Source organism: Solea solea, chromosome 13 (genome assembly GCF_958295425.1).
Source record: "Solea solea chromosome 13, fSolSol10.1, whole genome shotgun sequence".
Lineage (NCBI taxonomy): Eukaryota > Metazoa > Chordata > Actinopteri > Pleuronectiformes > Soleidae > Solea > Solea solea.
The window spans coordinates 689,418-709,530 of record NC_081146.1 but is presented as its reverse complement, the minus strand read 5'-3'; the positions used below and the strand labels follow the sequence as shown (position 1 = coordinate 709,530).

At 40.7% G+C, this 20,113-nt stretch overlaps 1 protein-coding gene across 1 annotated transcript; it reads left to right on the top strand.

Annotated features, from left to right (window-relative positions):
- Positions 1–7,327: 7,327 nt before the first annotated feature.
- On the top strand, positions 7,328–19,579 carry LOC131471835 (ankyrin repeat and MYND domain-containing protein 2-like). Its single transcript, XM_058648611.1, has 10 exons — positions 7,328–7,535; positions 8,358–8,422; positions 10,309–10,447; positions 10,555–10,653; positions 11,704–11,864; positions 12,001–12,215; positions 12,918–13,053; positions 14,273–14,401; positions 14,847–14,976; positions 18,973–19,579. Exons 1-10 carry the CDS (start codon positions 7,469–7,471, stop codon positions 19,092–19,094), a joined length of 1,263 nt encoding a protein of 420 aa, XP_058504594.1. The 5' UTR covers positions 7,328–7,468; the 3' UTR covers positions 19,095–19,579.
- The last annotated feature ends 534 nt before the right edge of the window (positions 19,580–20,113 follow it).

The window sequence follows — 20,113 nt, the reverse complement described above, 5'->3', positions numbered from 1 at the left end:
GTTCAGATGTGTATATCTCAACAGATCAGGAGGATTTTGTCATGTTTATGTAAGAGGGTAACAGGCACATACTTTTCTATACAGATCCACGAGGTTCTTCTGGATCCAGAGGATCACAAAGTAAAACATCTCAGGTGATAAAAAGTGTTTAAGTGGAGTGAAAAGTGTTTTTCACTCCACTGGCTCCCCGTGTGTTTGAGAATTGATTTTAAGATTTTACTGATCACTTTTAAGGCTCGTCAAGGTCTAGCCTTAAAAGTGATCAGTAAAATCTAGACTCTAGCCCCTGAATACATCACTGACATGCTGACCCCGTATGAGCCTGTTTGCAGCCTTAGATCCGCGGGCAGGTCTCTCTTAACTGGCCGAGGCTCAAAACCAGGGGTGACTGCGCTTACTCTCATCTTTGGAACGGCCTGCCCGCTGAGACAAGGCTTGCAAAGTCAGTGTCATCTTTTAAATCTCTTCTTAAAAGTCATTTTTATAGACTTGCTTTTATGTGATGCCGTCTTTTTTATCCTTTTATCTTTTTATCTTTCTATCTCTTTTTATCTTTTTATCTAGAGCAGTGGTCGCCAACCCATCGGTCGCGATCGACTGGTAGATGTTTGAAACATTCCCTGTAGATCCCGAATATAATAGAAAAACACAAATACATTATTATTACCCTGGATGTAAAGGGCACAGCTCAGCTTGTTGTATTTGTCAGGATGGCGTTCCCGGACTCTACAACAAAAGAGGATCTCCTCACTCTTTTGCACTTAAAGGAGAGGACGAGAGGTGAGGATATTAATAACGCGTTTAAAGAAATATGTCCGTGATAATGACATCCCGATTCACAAACTGGTGGCAATTACCACTGATGGGGCCCCAGCGATGCGTGGTGTGCGCGCTGGATTTATTGCACTGTGCTATAATGACTGTGATTTTCCATGCTGATGTCCGGTGGTTGAGTTGCGGCAAAGTGCTGCAGCGATTTGTTGATCTGCTGCCCGAGATAAAGACTTTTCAAGACAAGGACAAGGAATGAGGAGCATGAGGAGCTGTCAGATGATCAGTGGCTGCTGGACACCTGCCCCACATGATAAGCACAGTGAATGCGTTCAAGGCCAAGCTCGGTGTTTGGAACACACAGCTGAAAAACAGGAGGCTGACACACTTTCCCAACCTGGAGAAAATGTCACAGGCCAACGGTGACAAGGACGCTTTTCACCCTGAACAGTACTGTGTTCACCTGGACAAGAAGGCAGCAGAGTTTAGTCGGCGTTTTGGTGAATTAGACGTCATGGAAGACGTTGCTGCAATCGTCTTAAACCCATTCCTGACCATTGATGTGGAACAAGTAGCAGCCAAATTTCAGCAGGTATTTGCTCTGCCTCGTGGGGTTGACATGGAGATGGTTGATTTGCAAAATGACATTGAGCTGAAAGTAAGATCAGGGGACAGTAACTTCTGGGGAATTGTCAGCAGGGAGAAGTTTCCCCTCCTCACCTCATGTGCACTAAGAGTGAGTGCCTACTTCACAGATGAAAATAATGAAATCAAAGTGGAGGAGCCGCCTCACAGACTGTCTCAGACTAGCTGTCAGTAGCTATGAGCCAAACTACAAAGCACTCTCACACAGTATTCAGTCACAGCCATCTCACTAACCTGGGTGAGTAACATGCCAGTTTTGACACCTGGCAATGTGAAAAGTGCTGATGCATAAGATGGTACATAACTGCACTGAGCTTATTTACACTGACTGAGAATTTTGTTAAACCCAATTACAGTTCTATTGTAATTCCACACATTCCACATTCCTTTTCTAATTGTGTTGAAATGAAATTGAATAACTTAGAATTGAAGTTGATGTGAAGCTATGGCCAGTTTGATATGCTAGTTACAGTGTTTTCTTTGCTGCATTAATTTGAATGTTGGACCAAAGCATTTCATGTAATTCAAATACAATTAGCCTGAATAAAAGGCGTCGAGTTGGAAGTACAATGTGGTGTTTATCCTTTCATCTCACTGTGTATTTTTATTATGTATGTGAAAGCACTATGTAAATTGCTGTTTTTAAAGGTGCTATACAGACTTACTTACTTACTTACTACACTTTATTTCACCCGCACAAACAGCGTAGCAACAAGTTGACAGATAAAACTTGATCAGCACTATGTGTACAACTGACTGAATGTAAAACAAACATGATGTGGAAGTGTGAAGTAAAAGTAGCCGTGGCAGCCATCTTGGAATCCCACACTCCCAGTGATTTTAACATCACACACACACACACACACAGGAGTTGTTGATCCACTGCTGCTTCCATCACTAAGTTCAAATGTCTGATTTTGTGACGTCTGTGTTTGAAATCCTTCGTTCAGCTCATGTTTAGGGTTAAGGCTAATCCAAATGTCCTCAGAAGAATAGCTGTACAGCTGTGTGTGCTTGTTTAAACCTCAGTGCACATGCATGCAGGAGCGGAGCAGTACTCCTGCATGTGTCGCCTCCACTGCCCTCAAGCTGCACACAGAATGTCAAGAGTCTGTGGAGGTTTTGTGAGGAGCATGACTCAGCATGGACGCTGATGAGACACGACAGCTTTTACAGGCTTTATTTGAATATTGCATTAGAGGGAGAGGAGCCATCTCCCTGAACCTAGGCCCCGAGGCTTCTGTGAAGCTCCAGCTCAGACCTTAACAACCTGATTCTGGGGCAACAAGGAACCATGAGGGAGCCTCAGTCTAGCTTAAGCAGATCATTCTGAAGATATAATGGAGTTCTTTGTTTACTTTTAAATACTTTGCCCCCATTTTTTTGGATTATTATCTTTATTTATTTTTTGAATTCACTGTAAAGTGTTCTCCCATTAGCCTGATCTGACAGTTTTAGCACAACATGTATTCAACATCTCCACTTTTTATGAAAACAGCCGATGAAGAGACAAGTTGTCTGACACGTTATGTGGACCAAATACTACCTGGTGTATACAGTACGAGAGAAACAACACATATACTCTCACATTCCGACACAATGGTCCATTTAGAGTGTCCAGTTAACCTTTTTGGACTGTGTGAGGAAGCCACGGTGGAGAACATACAAACTCCACACTGAACTGGTGACCTTCTTGCTGTATGGCAACAATTTTAGCCACTGCACTACCATGAAACCCCTGGTACTACATTGTTTGTTTCAATGATGACCCTGTTTTGTGCTGTATTTGTGAGGTGACCTTGAGTTCTTCTGTTACACCAACTGTCCTCCTGTCCTCCCTCAAAACAACCATGAACCTTCTCTGTGGTCTTCCTCTTGCATCATCTCTATCCCTCCTTTGCGAGTGACCAAACCATCTCCACCCGTTCAACCTGAGCTGTCCCTGGAATATGTTCATTTCTAATTCTGTCCATCCTGGTCACTCCCAACAAAAATCACCTCCAGCTCCACCTGAAATAAAATGCATTATTCTCATGAATATTACGGCTGTTTAGTGTAAACATGCTGTCTCCCAGAAGTAATGCTCTGCATATTTTATGAGGACCTTCATTTTTGTTGTGGGTGCAGTGAAGATGGAGTTCTGTGGTGGCTTCTCTGCAGCGGGCTGATCTTTTTATAGACTCCGCAGTCGCTGTGCTCCTCTCATGTGGTTTCTCGTCAGGCTGCAGTGGCAGTGAACTCTGCTGTTGATCCGTGGCTGTGACACAGTGGCAGAAACTGATTAGAGAGTGTGACTGAGCTCCGCGACATATTTAGCAAAGTAAAAGTAAATGACAGTTTAAGTGAGAGTAACAGTGGTGACACAAACCCAGGATGGTCTGTGTGCAGGCAGAAATGACAGCTTCTCCACTCGGTCAGTCAACATCACGTGTTTGGCAGGACAAAAACTAAAAAAGAAATCAGTAAAAAAGTGTCCAAAAAAGATGGGAAAAATCTAAATAATCCTGAATGAGTCAAAAATGACTCAGCATTTCCCAAAGAAAATAATAAAGAAAACTGGACCCCCCCCCCCCCCAAAAAAATGCTGACTCAGCATTCGCGACAAACAATAAATAAAAGGCTGTTTCACCAGCCAATCACAAGACAAGAAAACACTGACACAGCAAGCAAAGGAAAACCACTGCTCTTATGTTTGAACTGTTTCTTCCAAACGTTTTCTATTAAATTTGGACAGAAACACGATGTTGTGATAACCTCATATGACCAAAGACATTTCTGAACTATCCCTTTAAGACCAGCAGTAATCTGTCTTATCCAAACACACACGTTGAACATTACCTTGAAATGTACCTTCCTCACACTCCACCCACTGACACACACACACACACACACACACACACACTCGCTCACAGAGTTGTCAGTGTTTAACCGTGACTCAACCTTTGCTAGGTGCAGCGACAGACAGGCAGACAGACAGCAGGAGATGTTCCAGCATGTTCCTTCATATGGACGCTCTGTAATTCACCACCAACATGTATAATTTAGCAACGAAGAGAAATTCCTGGTTCATGTATTATTAAATGGAATAACCAGTCATTTAGACTCACTTTTCCTGTACAGTTTGTGAACAGAGACACTAAATAAAGACACAGTCTTAACAGTCGTGTATTATCATGAACAACATAGTTTATCCAGCTAATAAAGACATGATGTCTGTGTGATCTCTCTGACTGTAGTTTCACATTATATACAGTATATATACAGCTATACGTTATCTTAAAATTAACCACAAATGATCTAAAAAACAAGATTGCTAATATATCTATATATATATAGATATATCTATCTATCTGTCCGTCTGTCTGTCTGTGTATCTATCTATCTATCTATCTATCTATCTATCGAGATATAACAATATTGCTTACAGCTATCTATCTGTCCGTCTGTCTGTCTGTGTATCTATCTATCTATCTATCTATCTATCTATCTATCTCTCTATCTATCTATCTATCTATCTATCTATCTATCTATCTATCGAGATATAACAATATTGCTTACAGCTATCTATCTGTCCGTCTAACACAAAATATTTTGTTATTATTATCATTATTATCATTATTATTATCATTATTATTATTATTATTATTATTATCATTATTGTTAATGTAATCCTCCTGGTCATTGTAGGTATACACAATTCCATTATCCACGGGTGGTGTGGTTCAGTGGTTAAGACCGGTACCCTGTGTGCAAAAGACTTCATGGTTGCAAGTTCAACTCCACCCCTGGCAGGTTGTACTTAAGTCGCTTTGGATAGAAGTGTCTGCTGAATGACATGTAATGTATATCGTATCATATAATGCATCCATGTCTGAAGCTGACACTGTCTCATACAACCACAAAACCCCTGAACTATCCTTTTAATTGTCATTTCTCAAATCTTAAGTGCCTGGAGCAGCCTGAGGTGTTTCTCCATTCACTGTCTCCTCATTTATTCCCTTCTTCTACAGTGAAATCATACCTCCAGGAGATGTTCACAAGCAAACACAGCATGTCAGGATTAACAGTGCCCTCTATAGGTGAAAGTTTAAAAAAACACTAATAATCTGTGGAGGTTATATATAAACAGCACTGACTAAAATAATCCACCAAGAAAATCACCCGTAAATGTCAGATACCTAACATTAACTCTAAAGTATATACATATATATATATATATTTAAGGTGGACAACAGGTTTAGCACCTGCTTTGAAGTCTACTTCCCTCACAGCTGCCAGATGTGAACCTGGGCGGAGTCACACTCCATGAGGTAAGAGTTACACTTCTTGCCCTGGAGCCAAACAAGGTTTGTGCCTGCATCACAACGAGACAAAGCACCTTGGAAACATTGACCTGACACCAAAGAGTGACGTCTCAGGTGTGTGTGTGTTGGGGGGGGGGTTTCTGGCATAAACACTGACCTTGTCGGGACCAGGAGTCCTCGTGGAGACCAAAACCTGGTCCAAATGAGGTCCTCACAACTTTAAAGGGCTTTTTGGAGGGTTTAGGGTTAGAACTGGGTTCAGATAAGTTTAAGAGGTTATGGTTGGGTTAGGGTTTAGGGTTGAATTTTGAATTGAACCTATTTTTGTGAGGATGTTTTTTCTGGTCCTCACAACTTTAAACGAGTTTTTGAGGGTAAGAATTGGGTTCAGGATGGGTTTAAGGTTAGGGTTAGATATTAACTGGCTCTATTTGGGTTAGGATTTAGAGTTAGCTTTGGTTTGGGTTTGAATTTTTAATTAAAACTATCTTTGCGAGGACGTTTTGTCTGCTCACAATTTACACAGGTCTTGTTTAGACAGGGTTTTAAGGTTATGGTAGCTAACAAACGTGTGTGTGTGTGAGTGTGGCCTCATGCCTCATGAAGTTGATTCACGCTGCTGAAACATTGTCCTCGCTCAGTGAATGGAACTCATTGCTTTGGACAGTATAAAAGTAACTTCTGTAAATTGGTTCCAGCTCACTTCATTCAACCTTTTGCCTGGGCGTAATAATCCTGCTGCAACATAAAACATTGCTGTCAAATTACTGTGTGAATAATTTACACACAGTGATAACAATTTTCACAGTAAATTTAATTTTATTTTATTTCACCTTAGTGTCATGTACCCCTTAACTCACGTGTGAACAGATGGGCCTGCTGTGCTGCTGTGTATTTCACATTTCTTGAATGTTGTCGCCACCTTTATGCTAAGAGTTGTAAATGCAGTATTTTTCACAACAGGCAACAGTGACACCTGGTGGATTTTTGCTTTTATTGTCATATATCATACTTATTCTCTCTATCTATATAGCCTATAAATAGTATATTTTCTGGATGACAGAACATAACATTAACTTTTGATGACTTTTGATTGATCAGTTTTTTTTATCTATGTGAAGCGATACACATAGTGTCATGTGTTACAGCAGTACAATGTATTTACATAACATGATAAAAATAGTGTACGCTACTGTATAAATTGTACGGCGTATAAGAAAACTATAATACAGTGAGATATGCTATCAGTCAAAACTATCAGTAACTGGTGACATGTTTGCAGACATTTGCACATAAAAATGAGTCATTGATATATTTCGAGAAAAGTAAAAACTTTTACTTTTAAAAGATTCTATGCTGGTGTTGCCCGGACCAATATGGCGCCGACGTTGACGTATGATTCTGGGGCTTTATTTCGATGCAATAAAAGGGGGCGGGTAATCATAATAAGTACTAGTATGATTTTCTACAACTGGATTTTATTTTAACAGATGAACACAATATATCTCCTTTTCTTTTATTATTTTTTTTGTCGTATTAGGATGATTTTTACATTTTAATGTGATACAGATCCACCCCTGCAAAAAGAGAGCAATGGTACATTCCAGTTGACAGCTCGACCTGGGCTAGCTTAATCCATGTCGACCATCCGCAGCCTCTCAGAGTCAGGGAAAGCACAGTATTAAGCAGTAACTACGCGTGTCACTCGCGCCTATATACACTTGAATTTTAAACGGACAATCACCAACATGTCTTCTACTAAGAAAGGAGACTTGTCCCCGAGCGAGAAGGAACTGTTTGAGGTTATTTCTGCAGGTAAGTGCCTCTTTCGGCTAACGCTAATCCCTGAAGGAAACCGTGCAGCTGCTATAGCCACCGTTAGCTCCTGTGATAAATTAATATTACAAACAACACAAACGTGATATCAGTTTAAACACATACAACGCTCAGTGACTGCTCTGTTATATCACAGTACTTGTGGTAAAATGGTTAGTTTTAGGGCACGGCTTGTTAGCAGCTAACGTTAGCCTCCTGTCTTCATGTCAACCTGTAGGTTAAAAGTAGTGCAGATGTACTACAGTGTGTATTGTGACTCAATTTCTGACTGTAGTTGTGGATAAATCTCAGAAAATAGGACAGGTAAACTGATTAGAAATACAGAAACTATTGCTAAATAATACTATTTCTAATGTTATGTATGGAAGCCCATTTCCGCCAGTGTGATGGGAAAAAAAAGATCTGTAATTCATTATAATGACTTAGTATCTCAAAATAGTGAGATAGTATCTCAATATTTTGAGATACTATCTTATTATTTTGAGATACCAAGTCAATATATTGAGTTACTATCTCAATATTTTGAGATACTAAGTCATTATAATGAATTACAGGATCCTTTTTTCCATCACACTGGTGGAAATGGGCTTCCATAGTAATGCATGTAGCACAAAAATAAGACTTTTCAGTAGCATAATAAAAACAACCAAATATCATAAAGATTCTGCGACTTCAAAATAGCAATAACTTTGGTTGTTAAGTTAGATCAATATAATTGGTCAGAACTGAGAGCCAGTATTCTTTTAAAGTGTCGTGGTTGTTGCAGTTTTCTTAAAATTATGAATTTTGTTTTGCCCTTAGGAAATGTTCAAGAGGCGTCAAGGCTGCTGGGCTGTAAAGATGTTCGAGTCAACTGTCTGGACGAGGTAACATCATTTCTGTTTTGTATTGAATTGAATGAAAAACAACCGAAAAATCTTTTTGGGCCGTAAATCTGAAATTATAAACTGACAATTGTAGCAGCTGCAGTTTGTTGTTCTGGTGACATGATTTAAGTTGCTAATAACTGTGTAATTCTCTGATGTAGCAGTTATAAGTTATTGCTGGACTTTGGTCATGCCCTGCTCCTTTATTCAAGTTCGTAGATGACTGATGATTTCACTTGTGTTGTATGCTAAAATTGATAAAGTGTAAGTAGGGTTAAGACAATGAATCAATAATGAATCAATCAGTAAACCAATCACCAACTGTTCTGAAACTAAATTAATCTTGTTTATGTTGCTATTTTTTTTGTTTGTTTTTACAAAATCTGTCATTAATGTGAATTAAATGTGAATATATTCTTATTTTTTGCACTGGCGTCGCCATTTTGATGTTTGGGAAACACCTATTGGACCATAATCTGCACTTTATAGATAGAAGAACCATTTTTCAAATGTCAAACAGCCTGGTAGGATTTTGGGGAGGAAACATGAGCCTCCATCTTGCTCGAACACTAAGTGTTGTGAACACATTAAAGACACTGAGGCTCATCCTACAGAGCATTTCAGGGTGACAGCTTTTGTGTGAGAAGAGTAAAGATCTTCTTCTGGCAGAGCTCGTCTTTTGTTCACTGACATATGTGTGGGACAAGAGGACTCGTGAGACGCCACTGTGAAGGAGCTGCTTTCTTGTTTTCTGTCACCTTCTGTGTCCACCTGTCAAAGTCAAGTGTTGCAAGAATCTTCTTTTTTTTCTTTCTCAGCAGCATCTGTTTTGTTGTTTGAGTTAAAAATAAAAGTTGATTATTGGCAAATATGCTGTATAATAATAATCTTATGATAGTTTTAATCTACTGTGAAATGTATTTGAACTATGCTGTGATTTTATTTAATTATTGAGACGATAAGTAACGTTTGGACATTTGGAAAGAAGAAAACCTGATTTTAGCCACCAAACAAAGGACTTGCCTTATACAGTCTACACCTGCTTAAATGTACAATATGTTAAAAGCATGTTTTCTGCTGTTTCCTGCCATTAAACTTTTTTCATTTTTACACTGACAAGAAACAGAAGTTAGTATCGCTTTGTAAACACCTCACTCACGACACCAAAGCCCATAGAGAAAATCAGCGATTTAACATGGCAGCACACAGGAGTTGTTGATCCACTGCTGCCTCTAGTAAGTTCAGAGGTTATGTGACTTCTGTAGTGAAATCCTATTTGTTTGTATATTCCTCAGTGCTCTAAATGTACAAACAAGAGGCAGCTCCTGTGTCCACACAAGCTAAAAATGATTTTCTGATTTTCTCTATGGAATTTGGTGTGGGGGAGAGAGCAGTTAATACACTTGAATTTAAAGTCAAAGATTGCTGATTTACAGGAAGAGACAGGAGCAAAAACAGCCGCTTATTAAGTGGGGCTTTTGTGAAGTGGTTAAAATCCATTTTTCCTTGTGTCAGCGATGGCAAATGTCCATGGATCCATGTACTGGTTTCCTGGAATGGTGTGTCCACAATGTGGTCAGCACTCACTGTGAGTGTGTGTGTGTGTGTGTGTGCTTCAATACCTTATACAACCACACTTAAAAATGATCCCTTTAGTGTATTTTAAAGATTTAAATCTTGTTGGTTTTGCTGAAAGTGTAAATATTAAAATGTATTACACATTTTGAGACAGTGCAGAAATAGACTGTAAATGATAAAAAATGTCAATTTAGATTATATGAGACATTTATAACATCCAATACATGCATGTCCTTAAAAAATATCCCTCCTAGTTTTTTTTAGAAATGGGTGAGTGTGAGCTGTGAGTGTTTTGTGTGTGTCCACAGTATGGGATGACACCTCTCATGCATGCCGCCTACAAAGGAAAAGCCGACATGTGCAAGCTGCTGCTGCAACACGGGGCAGATGTGAACTGCAACGAGCACGAGCACAGATACACGGCGCTGATGTTCGCCGGCCTGTCAGGTACGACACCAAAAAAACTGTTGTTTATCCTGTTATTATGATAAAAGTCCCGCTGTGTCTGTGTGTGTTGTGACATGACTCCTCCTTCTTTTCCTCTGTCTCTGCAGGAAAGATGGACATCACGTGGATGATGTTGGACGCCGGAGCGGAAACGGATGTGGTCAACTCAGTCGGAAGAACGGCCGCACAAATGGCTGCCTTTGTCGGTGAGTGTGGTTGTGGCAAGGTCGATAAATGATACTGCTATAGATGTTGTAGAGGGTGTGAGCATAGAAGTCAAAGAGGAAGCAGCTCTTTAGGGGTTTGCCGATGTCCAATAATACATTTGAAATACATTGGAAATACCATTTCCAATGTTTCCAATTTCCGACCTATTGGCCGATACCTTACAAATAAGTTGACACGTCGTCCACATACAGGAAAGATGGACACTTCATTGTTAGTTTAAAAAAGAAATAACTATTCAAATCGTTCTGTGATGCAGTGAATTAATAGATCTGTCTTAAAGTGAGGTTTTTAGATTTTTATTACATGTTATACTTGATCCATGATCTGAACAATAGAAGAGATTTTAGCTGATATGATACTTGGTGTCTGTATTAGTCCAATAATAATGATACTATATTAAAAACCCAAAATGTAAGGAAAGCAAAGAATAAACGACAAAACATAAAAGCACAAAACAAAATTTTAAATTACAATAAAAGCACAAAATAAAAGATTCAATTTAAGTAAAAGCATAGAAAGTAAAAGGTTAAATTTAAGTAAAAGCACAGAAAGTAAAGGGTTACATTTAAGTAAAAGCACAGAAAGTAAAGGGTTAAATTTAAGTAAAAGCACAAAGTAAAGGGTTAATTTTAAGTTAAAGCAATAAATGTAAAAGGTTAAATTAAAGTAAAAGCAGAAAAAGTAAAGGGTTAAATTTAAGTTAAAGTAAAGGGTTGAATTTAAGTAAAAGCAGAAAAAGTAAAAGGTTGAATTTAAGTAAAAGCAGAAAAAGTAAAGGGTTAATTTTAAGTTAAAGCAACAAATGTAAAAGGTTAAATTAAAGTAAAAGCAGAAAAAGTAAAGGGTTAAATTTAAGTTAAAGTAAAGCATTACATTTAAGGAAAAGCAGAAAAAGAAGAAGAAGAAACTTTTAAATATTCCATAAATCATTGAAAACCCTTGATAATCAGCTGTTTCCACATTTGGTAACACAATTGTCTCCAATGAAAATGAACTGTGATGGTAAACACGTGACGTTCTCTCCTCAGGACAACACGACTGCGTCACCGTGATAAACAACTTCTTCTCCCGTGCCAGACTCGACTACTACACCAGACCTCAGGGTTTGGAGAAGGAGCCCAAGCTTCCGCCCAAACTGGCCGGTCCACTCCACAAGGTCATCATGAGCACCAACCTGAACCCGGTCAAGGTAGGACACGGGGGGACGATGGTGATCAGAGTTATTGTCTCTTCATCAACCATTGGTTCAGTAACGTCTTCATTTTATAAACAACAAATAGTTTGTAGTGAAACATGATCTTTAAATAAAAAGTTGTTTGTTGCAGATGGTGATGCTGGTGAAGGAGAACCCTCTGCTGGCAGAGGCAGACGCTCTGGACAAATGTCGCCGCGTGATGGAGCTCATCTGTGAGAAGTGCATCAAGCAGCAGGACATGAACGAGGTGTTGGCCATGAAGATGCACTATGTCAGCTGTGTGCTGGCCAAGTGTGCGTCTGTCCTCAAGGAGCGCGAGGACAAACTGGACGGACTCGTCAAGAGGCAAGAGAATGCAACTGTTAAAGGAAACTTTTGTCTCTTAATTTCACTCTTAGGCGGACTTTTGTGGATGGAAACCTCATTTTATGTCCCTGTGTAATTCACTCACTCTCCCACACCAAACCCTATGGAGAAAATCAGTGATTTTAACATCACAGTTCACAGGAGTTGATCAGCCACTAATGCCTTCAATCCGTAAGTTCAAATGTGTGATTTTGTGATTTCTGTGTTTGAAATCCCTTGTTTGGATTACCATCAGTGACACAAACTGACCACACGAGGCAGTAGAACAGCAGCTCCTGTGTCGTTGTTTAACATTGAGAAAAAGTGGAAAACATGTTTTAAAATACTGTAGACTTCAGTGGAGATAGATTTAATTTGATTTGTTGAGGGGCTCAAATGTGTTTCTCCTTGTTTCCAAGCCAAGAGCGAGCAGAACCTCATACAACCACATCTGAGATGTTAAATAATAGGTGGTAGAAAAGAGAATGTGTATTTCTCTTCCTCTGTGGGAGCTTCTTAATGTCTTAAAATCTGTGATAAAAAATTATGCAGGAGGAGAAAGAATGGATTGTTTGTCTTTGCAGCCATTTTGTTTTTACAAAATGATCGACTCTGTCCTGGAATTCCTTTTTATCGCGAAAGTGATGTCCATTTCCAACTTGGAAGTCTAACTCCACATTTCTCTCTCGCTCTCTCCTGCAGTTTACTAAAGGGACGGGAAAGCGATGGCTTTCCCGTCTATCAGGAGAAATTTATCAGAGAATGCATTCGCAAGTTTCCATACTGCGACGCCACGCTGCTGCAGCAGCTGGTGCGGAGCATCGCACCAGTGGAGATGGTGAGTCTGCTTTAAATATCTCTGAAAACCAAGGTTTTGATATAAAAAAACAATCTTTTAGAAACATCAGACTGAATGAATGCTACTTCTAATACAGAAATAAATCAGATTTCGTCCACTGGGATGGATTCAGTGCGCACATAGCTTTCGTTAAACTCCACATTTTTGCAGAAAATGTAATGATTGTGTAGAAAAATGTTTTTATGAACAATTATTTTCTCAGAGAAACCCTTAGCCCTTGTTTCCAGTAAACACCAAAATGAGTATTGAATAATGTCTAATAATGTCCTGTTGTACCTGCTGTTCTTGTTAATAATATATTAGATGTTAATGATAATATTGACAAAAATCCAAACAGGTCTTATTTATTCACTTAAACTTACTTTATAAAATATTGCACAACGAGCAACAAAAACTATCATGAGAGCATTTTAAACTAATGTAAACAATACAAGGCATTCACATGAGAATGTGGATACACATTAACCTGTTCGTACGTTAGCTGGCCGCTCGTGGTCGACCGCTGACTGCTCGAGCTTCTCATGTTCTTCATATTCTGTGCGCTGGTTCACTCACAGACGGTGAAACAAACACGTTGTCGAGTCTTTGACAGCAAACGCTTTCCCACATAGTTTGCAGATTGCCGTCTTTTGAGTGACATCGGTGTTTTCGAAGCCAAACCACCTCCATGTGAGTGAGGATCCACGTTTAACTTTGAAATCTAACCACGTGGATTCTGAGTGTTTGTTCACTCATGTTTAACTGCAGCCGTACATGCAGCTACGTTAGCTTGTTGTTGTGAAGCATGGACACGGCAACGATGAATCGGAAATCTTGTTTTAATCATGAAAAAAGCTTCAAGCCGATTAATCGATTATCAAAATAGTTGTCAATTAATTTAGCAATCGATTAATAATCGATTCATCGATTCATCGATTAATCATCGATTAATTGTTTCAGCTCTAAGTCAGTTTTAATAATTTATCTTTGAAATCTGAAAAATTACATTCAAGAAGCTGAAAAGTCAGAGAACTTGTTTTAATTATTAAAAAAACGGATTAATTGATCATCAAAAATAGTTAATTATTTTCTACACTGGCATCAGAAGACTGAGAAATTGTGCTCCAACTATGAAAGAAATAATTCAAATCACAGTCTTATTCTGAAAATGAGTACTGTCACTGTTATTGTAAAGCCTTCTTCCTCCTCGTTGTCACAGGGGAACGACCCCACAGCTCTGTCGGTGCTGACTCAGGCCATCACGGGTCAGGTTGGCTTCATGGACGCAGAGTTCTGTACGTCCTGTGGAGAGAAAGGAGCCGAGAAGAAGTGCTCCATCTGTAAAATGGTGAGAAGAAAACAACTGAGTTTATGTGTGTACTTTTGTTTGTAGACTGAATCTTTTAAGCAGAAATATTGACAATATCTTAACATTTTTGTCACTTTGTAAACTGCTCACATCAAAGTCCATAGGGAAATTCATCATTTTTAGTCTACAGGGGACTCGGGAGCTGCTCGTGTGGCAACTTTGTCTCACTAAAGTAAACTGAAATGAAGGATTTTAAACATGGAAGTGTTAAAATAAGACATTTGATCTTAATGATGGAGGCAACATTGGATCAACAACTTCAACTACTATGTACAGTCAAACCTGAACTATAGATATGTGTTGGTCACTGTGTGTAATTGTTTCTGCAGAATGAAATTTGAGTCTTTACTCAGGATTATACAAACTGAAAATTAAGGATGCTCGCTTATTATTGCTGTGTGTGTTTCATGTTTTGTCTGAACAGGTGATTTACTGTGGTCAGGCCTGTCAGAAGATGCACTGGTTCACCCACAAGAAGGTTTGTAAGAAGCTTCAAGAGCACAAAGAGAAGCAGGAGGCAGAGATGGCCAAACTGAGGATGCAGCAGAAAAAAGGTACCTATGTATATGTGTGTGTACATACATATATATGTATATATACATATATATGTATATATACATATACACACTGTGAACACACTGTCGGCTATATGAACACACTCTCGGCTATATGAACACACTCTCGGCTATATGAACACACTCTCGGCTCTATGAACACACTCTCGGCGGCTAATGAACACACTGTTGTCGGCTGATGAACACACTGTCAGCTATACGAACACACTGTCGGCTATATGAACACACTCTCGGCTATATGAACACACTCTCGGCTATATGAACACACTGTCGGTTATATGAACACACTGTCGGCTAATGAACACACTGAACACACTGTCAGCTAATGAACCCACTGTGAACACACTGTCGGCTAATGAACACACTGTTGTTGGCTGATGAACACACTGTCAGCTATACGAACACACTGTCGGCTATACGAACACACTGTCGGCTATACGAACACACTGTCGGCTATATGAACACACTCTCGGCTATATGAACACACTGTCGGTTATATGAACACACTGTCGGCTAATGAACACACTGAACACACTGTCAGCTAATGAACCCACTGTGAACACACTGTCGGCTAATAAACACACTGTCGGCTAATGAACACACTGTTGTCGGCTGATGAACACACTGTTGTCGGCTATATGAACACACTCTCGGCTATATGAACACACTCTCGGCTATATGAACACACTGTCGGCTATATGAACACACTCGGCTATATGAACACACTCTCGGCTATATGAACACACTCTCGGCTCTATGAACACACTCTCGCCGGCTAATGAACACACTGTTGTCGGCTAATGAACACACTGTCGGCTAATGAACACACTCGTCGGCTAATGAACACACTCGTCGGCTAATGAACACACTGTCGGCTAATGAACACACTGTCGGCTAATGAACACACTGTCGGCTAATGAACACACTGTCGTTGGCTAATGAACTCACTGTCGTTAGCTAATGAACACACTGTCGGCTATATGAACACACTGTCGGCTTATGAACACGCTGTGAACACACTGTCGGCTAAAGAACACACTGTCAGGTAATGAACACACTGTCGGCTAATGAACACACTGTGAACACACTGTCAGCTAATGAACACGCTGTCGGCTAATGAACACACTATCGTTGGCTAATGAACACACTGTCAGCTAATGAACACACTGTCGGCTATATGAACACACTGTCAACACACTGTCAGCTAATGAACACACTGTCGGCTAATGAACACACTGTCAACACACTGTCAGCTAATGAACACACTGTCAACACACTGTCAGCTAATGAACACACTGTCGGCTAATGAACACACTGTCGGCTAATGAACACACTGTCTGGTAATGAACACACTGTCGTTGGCTAATGAACACACTGTCGTTGGCTAATGAACTCACTGTCGTTAGCTAATGAACACACTGTCGGCTATATGAACACACTGTCGGCTAATGAACACACTGTCGGCTAATGAACACACTGTCGGCTAATGAACACACTGTCGGCTAATGAACACACTGTCGGCTAATGAACACACTGTCGTTGGCTAATGAACACACTGTCGTTGGCTAATGAACTCACTGTCGTTAGCTAATGAACACACTGTCGGCTATATGAACACACTGTCGGCTAATGAACACACTGTGAACACACTGTCAGCTAATGAACACGCTGCCGGCTAATGAACACACTGTCAGCTAATGAACACGCTGCCGGCTAATGAACACACTGTCGTTGGCTAATGAACACACTGTCGGCTAATGAACACACTGTCGGCTAATGAACACACTGTCAACACACTGTCAGCTAATGAACACACTGTCGGCTAATGAACACACTGTCAACACACTGTCAGCTAATGAACACACTGTCGGCTATATGAACACACTGTCAACACACTGTCAGCTAATGAACACACTGTCGGCTAATGAACACACTGTCAGCTAATGAACACACTGTCGGCTATATGAACACACTGTCAACACACTGTCAGCTAATGAACACACTGTCGGCTAATGAACACACTGTCAGCTAATGAACACACTGTCAACACACTGTCAGCTAATGAACACACCGTCGGCTAATGAACACACTGTCGGCTAATGAACACACTGTCGGCTAATGAACACACTGAACACACTGTCGGCTAATGAACACACTGTCGTTGGCCAATGAACACACTGTCGGCTAATGAACACGCTGTGAACACACTGTCGGCTAAAGAACACACTGTCAGGTAATGAACACACTATCGGCTAATGAACACACTGTGAACACACTGTCAGCTAATGAACACGCTGCCGGCTAATGAACACACTGTCGTTGGCTAATGAACACACTGTCGGCTAATGAACACACTGTCGGCTAATGAACACACTGTCAGGTAATGAACACACTGTCGGCTATATGAACACACTGTCAACACACTGTCAGCTAATGAACACACTGTCAGCTAATGAACACACTGTCAGCTATATGAACACACTGTCAACACACTGTCAGCTAATGAACACACTGTCGGCTAATGAACACACTGTCAACACACTGTCAGCTAATGAACACACTGTTGGCTATATGAACACGCTGTCAACACACTGTCAGCTAATGAACACACTGTCGGCTAATGAACACACTGTCAACACACTGTCAGCTAATGAACACACTGTCAACACGCTGCCGGCTAATGAACACACTGTCGTTGGCTAATGAACACACTGTCGGCTAATGAACACACTGTCGGCTAATGAACACACTGTCAGGTAATGAACACACTGTCGGCTATATGAACACACTGTCAACACACTGTCAGCTAATGAACACACTGTCAGCTAATGAACACACTGTCAGCTATATGAACACACTGTCAACACACTGTCAGCTAATGAACACACTGTCGGCTAATGAACACACTGTCAACACACTGTCAGCTAATGAACACACTGTTGGCTATATGAACACGCTGTCAACACACTGTCAGCTAATGAACACACTGTCGGCTAATGAACACACTGTCAACACACTGTCAGCTAATGAACACACTGTCAACACACTGTCGGCTAATGAACACACTGTCGGCTAATGAACACACTGTCGGCTAATGAACACACTGTGAACACACTGTCGGCTAATGAACACACTGTCGTTGGCCAATGAACACACTGTCGGCTAATGAACACACTGTCGGCTATATGAACACACTGTCGGCTAATGAACACACTGTCGGCTAATGAACACACTGTCGGCTAATGAACATTCTGCTACAGGGAGCGCACACACACAAATGCTTTCCTCCAACTGAAGCTGTTAGCCTGCTATCATTATGCTAACTGGGAGCAGAAACACCCATACACTTTCCTTTTAGTCCTGTAGCAGTTAGCTGTTAGCCGGCGTTAGCTCATGCTACACAGGGGAACAAACATGCAAACACATGTCTAATTAATTAACGTTTGAAATCTCTCTGTCATCAGAGAGATTTCTCTCTGACAGTGTCAACTATCATGGATAGTTGACACTGCTCCTTCCTTCAGACTGAGTTTGGTGCTGAGTCCTTAAGATGTTTAGCAGGTTATCAAGTGTCTAGTGTTGGTTTCTACAGCAGCAACAGATCCAGCAGTTGATGCATCTCCTCCTCCTCCTCCTACCCGTGCAGGAGGAGCTGCTGTTCGGAGGAGTGGTGAGATTTGCTAGTTACGTCACTAGCAAACGCTGTTTCAGATCCGCTTCAGAGAGCTCAGGAAAACAATAAAACCCTGTTCTGAAACTTTGATTTTTTTGGTATTTTTGGAGTCATTATGCATTTTCCTACTGGAATCTATTTGATTTTAATACGGGAAACGATTGTTTATGTCGTGAGGGGTAAGGGTTAGAGGGCACAGTGCCCCTGGTAACCTGGTCTACAGAAAGCTCTGTACCCCCAAGCTGCTAAATGACACAAAAACAGATTAAATCTGATTTTTAAGAGTGGTGTTTGTGTTTCAGAGGAGAGTAAAGCCATGCAGGAGGCCACAGAATCCATGCAGGAGCTCACGGTGGACAACAACAGTGACGTGGCTCCTTCAGAAACCTCAGAACCCCCCGACGTCCCTGCTGCTGACAACTAAGGACCACATGAGCAGCCTCCTTCTCCACACTCCATCCATCTATCCATTCATCCTTCACAGGCAGAGACAGTGAGCACCAGGCAAGGACTGGTGGTCCAACAAGAACTATTTGGAACTATTATGAGGGCGGGACACTGAAGAGTCGCAGGACACAGTGGCCGCCCCTCATCCATGTTTCCACATTAAACGGTCAGCTGTGAATGTAAAAACAATGTTTGTGGTGGATGTAACATGAAGAGCTAATTAATCTGCCTTAAAGTGTAGCAGCAGGAATTGACTGTGCAGCCAATCAGAGCTGTTTGTGTACTTGATTTATCATCGGGAGGTTTGTGTGTGTTTTGTTTGTGTTTTGTGTTTTGTTTGTGTGTATTTGATAATCAGTTGTGGTAGATTGTGAGTGGATAGCATGGCTGCACATTATTGACCAAAATTTATATTTTAATAGTATTTTGAAATTTCAAGATAATATTAAAGGGATATTTCAGGTTTGGTGTGGTTTTTTTGTGAGGTACATGTACAGAGGAAGAAAGAAGATGTTGTTTTAAAGCCCACATAGACCTGAAGCTCCAATTAACACTGCGTTTGTGTGTGTATCTGCGTCATGACCTCGTTTATGAAACCCTAAAGTTTCAGAACAAACAGTTCAGCCACTGCTGAGAAAATGGGGTTTTATTGTTTTCCTGGGCTCTGTGAAGCAGATCGGCACTTCCGTAGTTTGATGTCGTCATCAGTAAACCTCACCACTCCTCTCGCCACCATAGCGCCTCCTGGTGCAGGCACTAGTCCGGGCACCAGTCCGGGCACATCCGGTTGCGTACATTCAACCGCAGAAGAAGAAGAACTACTCTTGTTGTAGCTGCTGAGATGCAGAGTATCCACCGTGCCAGAGGGGGAGCTGTGTATCTGAGAGCTGACGTGCTAATTACGTGTCACTTCCAGGTACCTGGCCAGACACAGGACAGTGGGAAAGCTCTCGTTGGCTGGCCAATCACAACACAGTCCACGTTCGGGGGGTGTGG

What these genes read in the sequence shown, in the direction of transcription:
- LOC131471835 (XM_058648611.1), top strand. Translation starts at nt 7,469, where the DNA reads ATGTCTTCTACTAAGAAAGGAGACTTGTCCCCGAGCGAGAAGGAACTG. An exon ending in CCAACCTGAACCCGGTCAAG is followed by an intron (nt 11,865 to 12,000) that starts GTAGGACACGGG and finishes TGTTTGTTGCAG; the next exon opens with ATGGTGATGCTGGTGAAGGA. An exon ending in GAGGATGCAGCAGAAAAAAG is followed by an intron (nt 14,977 to 18,972) that starts GTACCTATGTAT and finishes TTTGTGTTTCAG; the next exon opens with AGGAGAGTAAAGCCATGCAG.